General features: G+C 42.9%; 1 protein-coding gene across 3 annotated transcripts in view; it reads right to left on the bottom strand.

Annotated features, from left to right (window-relative positions):
- Mtus2 (microtubule associated scaffold protein 2) overlaps positions 1-13,029 on the bottom strand; it is a 577,850-nt gene that overhangs the window by 155,923 nt on the left and 408,898 nt on the right. For 2 of the 3 annotated variants that reach the window (XM_070003044.1, XM_070003043.1), the window contains exon 5: positions 781-942. The exons of the other annotated variant lie outside the window; for it this stretch is intronic. In XM_070003044.1, the coding sequence (XP_069859145.1) occupies positions 781-942 (162 nt within the window). The remainder of the gene's footprint in view (positions 1-780; positions 943-13,029) is intronic. 3 annotated transcript variants of the gene reach the window in all.

A 13,029-nucleotide genomic window follows, 5' to 3' on the forward strand; every position in this document is an offset into this window, starting at 1 on the left:
GACACAAACTCCCTGAATAACCCTGGCGGGCCTCACACTCAGAGTCTCTCCACAGTCAGCACTGAGTGTAAAGGAGAGTGGAGAGACAGAACTGTGCTGGCATGGACTAGGGGTGCAGCCTGTGACCCTGCTGCAGGTGGGCCCAGCTGATCCCTGGGTCCTGTCTAGCTTTGGAGGGGGTGAGCCATCGGCCAGCAGGGGGCAGCAGTACTCCATGGAGTTCTGAACCCCATTCCCAGAGCTCCATCAGAGAGCTCTTCTGCCCCTCTGGATTTCCTGGGCACCCATTTCCCTGAGCCAAATGCCAGTCTGCTTAAAATAGCTTGGTTGTTGCTTTCTGCAAAGGAAACAGCGAGATTCACAGGGTTACCAGACAAGGAGAGGAGTGAGAAGCCGCTGTAAGAATGTATACAGATGAAGACTGGAAAGTACCTTTAAAACAGTGTTATTGGTATGGTTTAGAATTCATCTGTCAAATCCTCCCCAGAATGGGGACTTTCAGAAGGCTTTATGATGAGTGCAGAAAGGGCACTGGACGGTGTGGATGGAGCCTCTACAAGGCACAAACTCTTTTTGTTTTTTGTGCCAGTCCTGAGGCTTGAACTCAGGGCCTGGGCACTGTTCCTGGGCTTCTTTTGCTCAACGTTAGCACTCTACCACTTGAGCCACTGCACCACTTCAGGCCTTTTCTGTGTATGTGGTACTCAGGAATCGAACCTAGGACTTCATGCATGTTAGCACTCTACCACTAAGCCATATTCCCAGTTCACAAACTCTTACCGGCAGGTGCAGAAGTGGATTTGGGCGCTGGAAGTAAACTCCTGCGGGGTGTGGTCACACTGGAAGGGGGTGGAGGGGCTGCTCGGCTGGGCCCCTTGGGCATATCCTTAGAAGGCAGAGCTGCCTTTGGAGCTGGCTGTTCTTCATTCCCTAACGTCGAACCTGTGGAGCAGAGAGTATGTTAATTATGACCCTGGGCAAGGGTGGCAGGGTGGGTGGGGGAAGGACACCCTGCCATTCACACTGGCCATCCAGTCAGAAGGCTGACATCTGACTTAGAACTTGACTTTGTAAGTGGGTGACCTTGGGAAGCACTGTCCTGGAACCAAGTGTGGAAAGTAACTCTTTTTAGTTCCCAGCTAAATAAATGCCTGTCCTGTAGCTGGACACTGGTAGCTCCTGCCTGTAATCCCAGCTACTCAGGAGGCTGAGATCTGAGGATCACCATTCAAAACCAGCCAGAGCAGCCAAATCCAATTAACCAGCACAAAGCTGGAGGTAGAAGCATGGCTCAAGTGGCAAAGTGCCAGCGTGGAGTGACAAAAGTGAAACCAGAGCAAGAAGAGATGATTTCAAGCCCCAGTGCCTTTCACAAGAACCACATAAATAAAATAAGACACAAATAAATGGCTGTCATTTAAACTCTACATCAAAGGAGGCACCACAAAGTCCAAGACCCTCTCTGAAATGTAACGCACGTGTGCACTCACTTTGCTTATATGTGACAGAAGCACGGAGTGGGTCACTCACAGAAAGTGATGGGCACTTTTCTTGAAACAAGAGTGTGATTAACCCAGGACAAATGAGAATCAAATATCAGTTATCCCTTTGGATCGATGGGGGCTGGGTTCCAAGAGCCCCTGTGGTTGTCTAGGCCCTCAGTGCTTCTTGTGTAATAGGGCCCAGGACTTATGTAGCATGGGGCACATTATCCTGCACATTTAAAATCATCTCTGTTGAGGTATAATAGCCAGTACAATGCAGATGCTATGTGCACTATCATTACACTGTATTGCTCAAGAAATAATGACAAGGAAAAATATCTCACCATGCTCAGTCTGGATGTAACTGGGGGTGGGGGTGGGGGTGGGGTGGTTTGAACTCAGTGGAGTCCTATCAGTGGAACTATATTCCCAGGCTGGTTTTTTCTTGGTTATTTTTAGGATATGGTTTCAGTTTCTATCCAGGCATGCACCTGGATTGCCTACTCTCTCTCTCTCTCTCTCTCTCTCTCTCTCTCTCTCTCTCTCTCTCTCTCTCTCTGTATGTGTGTGTGTGTATGTGTGCATGCACACACTACTACTGGGGTGTAGGCACTTAGATTTTTTGTTTTTGTTTTTTTTTTGTTCAAGGCTGGTACTACAGTCACAGGTCCACTTCTGGCTCTTTGGTGCTTAATTGGAGGTGAAGAGTCTCACAAACTTTCTGCCAGGTGGCTTTGAATTACAACCCTCATATCTCAGCTTCCTGAGAAACTAAGATTACACAGACAAGCACCTGGCTTAGACAAGCTTTTTGTCTGAAGAACTGAGTCCTACCCAGACTGGAAGGATAGCATGGCTACTTGATTTATTTCAAAGGCAGAAGGCCTGAGTGGATAGCTCCAGTTAATAGTATAGAAATTACTCTTTCATCTATTGCATGCTGTACGCTGGTTACAACCTGACATACTAGCAGCCTGCAGGCATGGCACATTGGTGTATTTGTATGAAATTACTATGAAATGTTGCATGGCCCAACATTTCCTCTAGATTTTCTAAACCCTTTTGTGATATATATGTATATATGTGTATACACAAACACACACATATACACATATATAGATAGGCATCTTTTGAAGGCAATGAAACCATCATCTTGTTCCTATTAAATGATAAATCTTCTGATTGTACTGAGATGATTGAACAAACCTGTCCAATCATAGGATCATGACCATGCATTAGAAGTACACAGCATTGGAGAGAAAGATTAAGCTATTTTTTAAATATTCATCATTTTAAAAGGATACCATAACATGCCATGTCAATAGAGCTTGTGCAGCAATGACCAGAATGGCTTTAGGGGGTCATACCACATCTCTCCAATTTGAGGAGGAGGTGTCTGCATTTCTTCCTTTGAGGACTAGAAGCCTGCTAAAAATCAGTGAAATTTGTGATTTTTTTCCCCAACAAAAAGAAGCACACTTAAGAAGGAAAAAAAATACTGTTTTTGTTTTTGTTGTGTTGTTTTGTTCTATTTGTTGGAAACAGAACATGTATCTTGTGTCTTACAGGGTTTTTGTTTTTGTTTTGGTGCTGGTCCCAGGGCTTGACTTTAAGAGTTCTGTGCCTGAGCTTTATTTTGCTCAAGGCTAGCTCTCTATTACTTGAGCTACAGCTCCACCTTTGGCTTTTTAGTGGTTAAATGAAGATAAGAGTCTCACACACTTTCCTGCCCAGGCTGGTTTCTAACCACGATTGTCAGCTCTCAGCCTCCTGAGTAGTTAGGAGTACAGTCTTGAGCCACCAGTGCCAACCCCATTCCCCCTGCCCAGTTCTTTTAAGGTGCTGTGCAATAATTTCCATCACTGTAAGCATAGCAGAGGGGATGCACTTGATCTCTGTAAACTGAACAAAGAGGCTGGAACTCCACGGATAGAGTCTGCACAGTGTCCTGGGTATCATATACAGAAGCATGTGTACATTTGATCCAAACCCAGCCAGGAAATGCAACACCATGCACTTACAAAACAGTAAGGCTTCACTTCTGAATCGTTTGGCAGGCCCTCCAGTTCCTGTGCTACAGAAATCAGGGAATCTTGAATTTGCATGTGATATTTCACACCAAGGATGGACTTGGGATGAGAGGTATTTCACATGGAATCCTCACAGTTCAGCGTGCTGCTGACATGCTGCCAGAATCAGCTCGTCACGGAGATAGGTAGAAGCTGCTTCAAGCACAAATGTGTTGGTGCAGTCTTTTGCTTGTCAACTTATTAAATTTTCATCAGAACAGAAATATTTTGTATTACTTGCAGGGTTCAAAAGCCATTTGATCAAATCCTCTTGTATCTGGTATGATCTCCCTTAAAATTTATTATTCAGTGAACATGTCAATTTAGAGATTTGGCTGAGGAGAAATATGTGAAATGCCTGAGCTAGGAAGGCCTCACCCCTCCCTTTTCAGATGGGGCCTGCAATAACAAAAACTAAAAAAGAATAAAATAAAAGAACAATGTAATGAGATGGATGCTGATGGCTCACACGTCTCCTGGCTACTCAGGAGGGAGAGGTCTGAGGATCCCAGTTGGAAGCTATCCTTGCAGAAAAGTCTGGAGTTGTGGCTCAAGTGATAGAGCACCAGTCTTGGGTGAAAAAATCAAGATGAGAGCATGAGGCTCCAGGTTCAAGCTCCATTGCGTGCGTGTGTGCGCACACACGCACACACACACACACACACACACACACAGAGAATAGTATCATGTGTGTTCATTAGGGTGGGATATGGCAGGGATTAAACAGCTCTACACTTTGGAGTCTGGCTCTAGTGAACTAGTAATTAAAGATGTATTATTCAATATATGAAATATGAAATATATATTATTCAATGAAATATATATTATTCAATAGGTGAAAAACATTGAGTTTGGAAATGGGTGAGAGATTCTAACAGCTCCAAGTACTTCACAACAATGCTGGCAACATAAAAACATTCCTTACGAAGGGAAAGAAAGCAAGGAAATAAACAGTGTGAGCCAGAAAAAAGAAACCACGGGAGAATTCAGACTGTTAGAAGTAGTTCACACAGCACAGCTAATTCAGGCTTCTCCTTCCCAGCCAACCCCGATCTACCCAGGCCTACATGCTGCAGGCAGCCTCTCTGTCTTTCCTTTTGGCCACAGAATGGCAGAAACTGTGGCAAGGTGTAGGCTGGGGAAAACACAGTCAGAGTGTGAACCAATTTACTTTCTGTTCCTCAGTTTCCCCATTTGTATGTGGGATAAGTCACTTCATAGAGTTTTGGGAGAACCCAAAGAGCTACCACAAGGACACAGATAGATAGATAGATAGATAGATAGATAGATAGATAGATAGATAGATAGATAGATAGAGATATAGATATAAAATTTGTGAGAGAACTGGGCACTGGTAGCTCACACCTGAGATCATGGTTCAAAGCCAGCTTGGGCAGAAAAGTCTGTGACATTCTTACCTCCAATTAACTAGCAAAAAGCTGGAAGTGGAGGTGTGGCTCAAGTGGTAAAGCACTAGCTTTAAGCAGAAGCAAAAACAAAAACCCCTATGCAACCCAAATGATAGCATTAGGCTCTGAATTATAGGCCCAGTACTCTTTTATATTTTCTCTCTGTCTCTCCCCCCTCTCTCTCACAAGTGAGAAAGTACAAGAAAACACTTACTAGTGTCTGGTACCTTGTATTTGCTCACGTTAATTGCTAACTTGCATACTAATTAAAATTTTCAGCTAGTCATTAGAATAAATCAGCTTCTCATAGGAACTTACAAAGTCTCCAAGCAGCTCATTTGATTTCAGCTCCTCTAAGTGGAGAGGTAAAGACTGTGGTAAGTCCAATCATCTTTGCAGGATGGGAGATTAAGCGTAAGCTTTTCAAAGTATGATGAAGTATTTTCCACATAGAAAAGTTGAGCTCTGGTAGCTCAAGCCTGTAATCCTACATACTCAGGAGGTTGAGATCTGAGATCATGGTTCAAAGCCAGCCTGAGCAGAAAGTCTATGAGACTCCTATCTCCAGTTAACCAATAGAAATCTGGAATGGAAGTGTGGCTCACATGGTAGGGCACTAGCCTTGAGCAAAAAAAAAGCTAAGGGAGTTTATGAGGCCCTGAGTTCAAACTCCAATACTGGCATACACACACACACACACACACACACACACACACACACACACACACACACACACACACAATGAGATTATAAGTGAAGTAAGTTAAGCTCAGAGAGACAAAAGGTACATGTTTTCTCTCATATGTGGAAGTTAGAGCTAAATAAAACATACAGGAACCTCTGCTTCTATATATAAACTGACTGAAATATGGTATACAATTATACAATGTATACAATATGGTATACAATAAGGATTCCAATGCTGGAACTTCTTTGAACAACTAACTTTACAGTTTAACAAAATGAATACCAGGAATCTGAAATATGTTTTCCCTGAGGAAGTAGAGCTTTAGGAGAAGAAGGCAGACAAATGGAAAGAGTAAAAAGTAGGTGAATATAGTCATAACACTTAATATACATATGTGCAAATGAAACCAGATAATTGAAGGTGATAGGTGGAATAGGGAGAAATGGGGAGAATGAGAGGCGACACTGATCAAACTGCATTGTACTCATGAATTGACATTTTCAATTGAAACCCCTTAAAGATGACTTTAAAAGAGAAAAAGGTTAGATGAGTAACAGAATGGACCCCCCAGCAAAACACCACTAGTTCATGCCACTGAAACTGATGAGACAGAGGAAATGTCTCCATCTGTCCTAAATATCAACAACTGCTTTTGGATTGCTTACTGAGATTCACATTGATGATAGGCAATTATTCATATAACTATAGGCAGAAGGTAGCCTTACTGGACTTTAATTTTAGCAATCAATCTGACGTGAGAGTGATTTGCTCTCAGTCTTGGAGAAGTCATGAGACTGAGATTATTGTTCCGTTTAGATATTGGTTATTCAAGGTTAACTCTATGATGCTCATATATAACTTTTGCCCAATTTTCTATTAAATATTTTGGCCTAGTTTCTTGAGTACAGTAGATATTGATCTTTTGCTGGCTATATATTTCTTTTTTTTTTTTTTTGCTGGCTATATATTTCAAATACTCTCCTACTCTGTGGTGCCTTCAGCCAGTTTTTCATTTTAATACAATTTATTTTTATAGTTTGTGTCTCAGATTTTTAAAATAAGTTTTTTATTGTGAAAATACTGTACAGAGGGGTTACTGTTACCTGAGCAAGGTAATGAGTACATTTCTTATCAAGCATTGTTGCCTCCTCCTTTGTCTTTCTCCTACCATCCCTTCCCTCCCACCTCCTCATTTACACTCACCCTCCTCCCCCGCCTAAATTTTGTAAAGTTTGTTTTTCAACATAGTGTCTTGTACATTTCATTGTTGCAATGGGTCAACCTGTGTCCCTGTTTAAACAATTTGTTTTTACCTTCCCCTCCCCAAATTATACCAACATCAAATACAGTGAAAACAGGGGTTATGCTGTGGGGGAGAGACATACAAAGCAACAAAAAAAATCACATGGTACCTTATAAATATGCTAGAAACAATAGCAAGAAAGAAAAAAAAACCACTTGTGTCCCTATCTTGGAGTTCATTTCGCTTAACATCATCTTATCTGACCTTTTCTGCTTGTCCCAGACATATACTAGTTATTGCAAATAAGGGAAACCATGGGACCTATGCTTGTGTCTCAGACTTTTATTCCTTGTGATAGTGTAAAGATATCTTCTGTATATTCTAAAAGCTTTAAGGGTTTGTGTGTGTGTGTGTGTGTGTGTGTGTGTGTGTGTATGTGTGTGTATACAGGATGCTTTCATTGGTACTACGGTGTGTGAGTGTATGTGTGTGTATACAGGATGCTTTCATTGGTACTGAGGTGTGTGTATGTGTGTGTGTATACAGGATGCTTTCATTGGTACTGAGGTGTGTGTGTGTGTGTATGTGTGTCTGTGTATGTGTGTATATACAGGATGCTTTCATTGGTACTGAGGTGTGTGTGTGTGTGTGTGTGTCTGTGTGTCTGTGTATGTGTGTATATACAGGATGCTTTCATTGGTACTGAGGTGTGTGTGTGTGTGTGTGTGTGTATGTGTATGTATGTATGTGTATACAGGATGCTTTCATTGGTACTGAGGTGTGTATGTGTGTATGTGTGTGTGTATACAGGATGCTTTCATTGGTACTCAGGTGTGTGTGTATGTGTTTGTGTGTAGGTGTGTATATAGGATGCTTTCATTGGTACTGAGGTGTGGTTTCCGTTGGCCATGCACACATCTCAGTCTCCTGCATCACTAGAATTACAGGCATGAGCCAACTGTGTCTGGCCAGTTTTAAGGTTGTGTTTTTTTCCATGTAGATCATTAACATACTTATAAAAGCTAAAAATATTAAACTTTTGGAAAAAAATAGATATAAATCTTAATGACCTTGGATGAGGCTGTTTCTTATGTATACTTGGAATGTATTTCCTCCGAATGCAGATGTGGTTAAAGTGAGAGAATAAAGAGGTAGGGCTGTTAGGGGCTGGGCATGTGGCTTAGTGGTAGAATGCTTGCTTAGCATGCATGAAGCCCTAGGTTTGATTCCTCAGTACCACATAAACAGAAAAAGCCAGAAGTGGCACTGTGGCTCAAGTGGTAGAGTGCTAGCCTTGAGCAAAAGAAGCTCAGTAACAGTGCCAGGCCCTGAGTTCAAGTCCCAGGACTGGCAAAAAAGGAGATAGAGCTTTTAGAGTGATGCAGCCTCAAGACCCTCCAGCCACACACAGCTTCCTTGTCCTTCCACCTTCTTCATGTGATCAGGCACTAATCCTTTGCTAGGGAAGAGGCAATCTCACCAGACAACAAAACTGACTGTGATCTAAGTCTCCAAAAGATAAATTTCTATTCTTTATGAATGATCCCGTGTGGGATATTTTGCTATAGCAACACAAAACAGAGTAAGACAGTCACAGAAAGAGGAAGGAATGCAAATCTAGATCTGCAAGGCCTCTGCTAAGGGAAGGAAATTCTAATTGGATTGTAGGTAGAGGGAAAAGAAGGGTAGATTCACAGGATACCAATCATCCTCCAGGAGAGTAACCATTGCTCCCTTAACCCCCTGCACAGGGGGGAATCCTGACTATGACTAACATCAGGATGACAATTTAGTGTTCCTCATCCTTGGTCTGATTTTATTTTATTTTGTTTTGTGAGCTAGTACTGGGACTTACTCTCAGGGTTTTGTGTTCTTGATCAGCTTTTCCCTTGAAGTTGGTGCTCTACCATTGGAGCCACAGCTCCACTTCCAGCTTTTTGCTTGTTGACAGGAGATAAGAGACTCATGGATTTCCTTGCCCAGGCTGGCTTTGAACAGTAAACCTCAGATCTCAGCCTTTAACTAGCTAGAATTACAGGCATGAGCCACCAGCCCTAGGCTTCATAGTCTTCTCAAATTTTATTTACTTATATATTTTTAATAACTCACTTATTGGTAATGACAATAACAGCACCTAAATTGTACAAGGAAGAAATAATAGCAATGAAAGACAAACATTAACTGGAACCAAATGAGCTTCTTAAAGAATATGGAATATGTAGGGGAAAAAAGAAGGTTAATAATAGAAAGGCCTTATAGCCAAACTCTAAGAAATGTATTTCATTGATTTTGAATATTTATCAATATTATAATAGTTAAACTACACTCTTCATTGCCTTTTGTTGTTAATAAAAAAGAATCCCAGGCAATCAAGCTGCATAATGTTCTGCTCGCATGATGAGTTAATTGATACATATTTCATTGGTTCAGTAGCATTTATCATGTGGTGACAAAAAATGGATTAATTATTACAGCACCCATGAAATGTTTTATTCACTATCTGCTACATATTGGATATTTTATTTCTCACATTAAAGAAGTAAAGTCAGTCAGATCTGTTGCCAGTTCTACAGAGGTATTCTTTTTCAAAAGGAAATATTTGACTAAGGGAAGTCTCCATCTCCTGAGTGCTGGAATTATGGTGATGAACCAGGACACTTAACTCAAATGTTCCATTTCCCGGTGGAATCTCACACTTTAGCCAGAGAAGATAAAGCTCTGCAGCTCTTACAAAGGAAAACCTGTCAAGACTCAGAGTAAGGGAAGTTTCAAAAGGTGGTTGACTCACCATAGTGCTTATACACACACCTTCCTGTCCTCCATGAGAACCTGGGCTGGGCACCAGGAAGGGCTCAGGTGTTGTGCTACACCTCACCACTAAGATGAGGGATGGGGTTGTTAATCCTGACAGGCTCACATGTCACATGAATGATTGAAGGTGTAGAAATTTAAGAAAGACACAGAAAGCCCAGGAAGTGCTGACTGCTGTCATTCTTGTGACAAGCCCCTGTACTGGAGATATGCTGGCCACTCTGTGAATTCTCAAAAGACAGGAAAAGAAATGCAATGGCCAGGAATAAGGTGAGCTGCACCTTCACAAGTACCTATAAAATGCCAAGAAAGCTTAGACCAGGAGCCTGGGGAAGGGGCTATCCAAGACATCCAAGACATGGAAGGAAGATCAAGGGAAAAAACGCCCTGTGAAGTCACAGTGACATGAGGACGAATAAGAGGCAAGCTATAATATGCTTTTGCTGGCTCCTGTGAATTAACTCAAAGTTCCCCAACTTTGTATCTGTGCCCTTTGCACGGAACTACTTGTTCTCTGCTGCAGTCACTTTATAAACACCTTAGGCTCCAAGAAGAGAAGATTCCCACGTATATTGTGTATAAGACAAACTGCCCCTCTCAGACGGGCAATGCCTTTGTCTTAATTGTCTTAAAACTCAGGAGATGACCCACTGTGTTGTTCTGGCCCAAGGGTAAAGTGATGACAGAATTCTTCCAGAGACAAAGTCTAAGTGAATGGTCAGCCAGGCCACACCTGTGACTTGGGAGTGTTTTTACTATACATACCTTTCTCTTTCTCCCTATTTAACCTGAAGCCAATATCTGTGCCCCTGAAGACAGCTCAAGATGTACTGAAGTGCTTTCTCCCCATGGCTGCCATGGAGCAAATCTCCTTTCCCTGCCCTTCACCATACATCTCTTTATTTGACATGTGAGGATGAGTGGCCAGACCTAACTTAGGACTCTGGGACTTTGGTCCCAGGATCTAAAAACCTGGCTTCAGAAGGACCCACAGTGTAGGGAAGGGAAAAATGACTGGCAAGGCAACTAAGCTGGTTTGGCCAAAGAGTGAGTTTCAGAGGGAAAATGAAAAATTCAACTGGAATGTGCTGGTTCATACTAGGGAGACGGAGGCAGGAAGACTGAGTCAGCCTCGGTTACACAGTAAAATCCTGTCACAAAAAAACAAAAAGGAGGGGCTGGGAAGGTGGCTCAGTGGTAGAGCGCTTGCCTTGCATGCATGAAGCCCTGGGTTCGATTCCTCAGCACCACATAAGCAAAAAGAAAAAAGCCGGAAGTGGCGTTGTGGCTCAAATGGTAGAGCACTAGCCTTGAGCTGAAGAGCTGAGGAACAGCGCCCAGTCCCAGAGTTCAGGCCCCACGACCGGAATAAAATAAAAAAATAAAAAAAATAAAAAAAGGAGAAAGAGGTGCTGCTAGTGTGCTGGCAAGGGTGTTGGTTGAGGAGGGAAAGGAGAGGAAAAGGAAGAGGAAGAAGAGGAGGAAAAGAGGATGAAGAGGAGGAGGAAGAAGAGGGGTAGGAGGAGAAGAAAAGGAGATGAAGGAGGAAGAGGAGGTAGAAGAGGAGGAGGAGGACAGGTTGAATGGGTCTCTTCTTCTTTCCTCTCTGCAGCCTTGTGTTCATATACCTCTACTCAGAAATGGCTCTAACCATCTAACTATAATTCTTTGGGATAGATCCCCAGAAGTGGATGGAGTTAGGCTCTAATTAGAAGAAGCTGCCAGTGGGAGATACCACAGGATGCTGTGCAGAGAACAGGAAGCCAAAAAGGCACTGCAAAGACCGAATTCAGGTCTTAGTTTCAAAGCTACAGATCAAAAGGCTGTTTGAGGTGACAGACCTCAGGAGATGGCTTGAAATGAGGAAGAAAAGACAGCAAGTCAAATCTGTTTAATTCTGACTTGCTCATCTTTCTTTTCTAATTTCTTTTCTTTTGTGCCAATACTAAGGCTTGAACTCAGGGCCTCAAACTCTCTTGGCCTTTTACTCAAGGTTTGTGTTCTACCACTTGAACCACACTTACACTTCCAGCTTTTGGATGGTTAATTGGAGATAAATGACTCAACATCCTGCTCTGTCCAGGTGGCTTCGAACCAATCCTCAGATTTTAGCTTCCTGAAGTTGCTAGGGTTATAGGCATGAGCTACAGTACCTTGGCTCATTTTACTTTCTTTTTTTCTTTGCTTTAAGTCTTCTTAAATTTGCTATTCTAAGGGTGATGTACAGAGGGGTTCCAATTACGTAAGTCAAGTAGTAAGTACATTTCATTATGGACAATGTCACCCCTTCCCTTGCTCTCTCCCACTTTTCCCCTCCCATTCCTACCTACAAGTTGCATAGTTTATTTTCAACATAGTGTCAGTGAGTACCACTGCTGCATTTGTTCACCCTTTGTCCCTCCATTTCTGCACCATTTTACTTTCACTAGCAGAATATGTCTGAAGTTCTGTTCATGAGTTGAATAAAGCCAGAACATTTACAAGAGACAGAGTAGGTTCTCAAAAGGTGACAGGTGATGAGGGTGAAGCTCGGGCTTGTCTTGGGAGGTGCACTTCAAGCCTGCAACCACGCTTACATACCCAGCCATCTGCTCAGGAGGCCTTGTGCCTGCCAGAGGGCATGCCAGTTTCAGCAGTAGTCAAGTGCCAGCCAGACAGAAGACTGCCAGCAGCTGCTGCTGTCTGCAGGGAGTGCCTTGTGGTGGCGAGGGAGCTCCCCTCCCCAGGGAGAAGGCACCAGCACATGGGGGCCTGGTGCCAGTCCCACAGGAGTGTCTTCACAGGAAGCAATAAGACATCAGAAAGGCTCAGGAGAACCCTGTGGAGACTCAAAGGGCAGAGGATTCTAACTTGGGACGCTTCACCCAGTGTGCTTTGTCTCCAGCCTGCTGAATCTTGGAGCCCTCAGGGATTGACTGTCATAAGCCATACTTGGATTGTGCTCATTAGTCTCTAAGAAGTAGTACTGAAAACTTGCTTGTGTTTGTAGCAAGGATGAGTGCGGACTGACAATCCCTATTGTTCCCTTTTTGGGGTGACTCCTCCTGAATGCGGGGTGTTCCTACTTAGGAGTACTATGAATTAACACATGGATTTTTGCTATTTGGTTTGACCCCTCTCTGGTAGGACCTTGGGGTATGCAATTGTGTGTGTGCATGTGTGTGTGTGTGTGTGTGTGTGTGTGTGTGTGTGTGTGTGTGTGTGTGTGTGTGTGTGTGTGTGTGTGTGTGTGTGTGTGTGTGTGTGTGTGTGTGTGTGTGTGTGTGTTGTGCTAGTCCTGGGGCTTGAACTCAGAGCCTGGGCACTATCTCTAAACTTTTTTACT

Source organism: Dipodomys merriami, unplaced genomic scaffold (genome assembly GCF_024711535.1).
Source record: "Dipodomys merriami isolate MVZ:Mamm:240054 unplaced genomic scaffold, mDipMer1.0.p SCAF_6, whole genome shotgun sequence".
Classification (NCBI taxonomy): Eukaryota; Metazoa; Chordata; class Mammalia; order Rodentia; family Heteromyidae; genus Dipodomys; species Dipodomys merriami.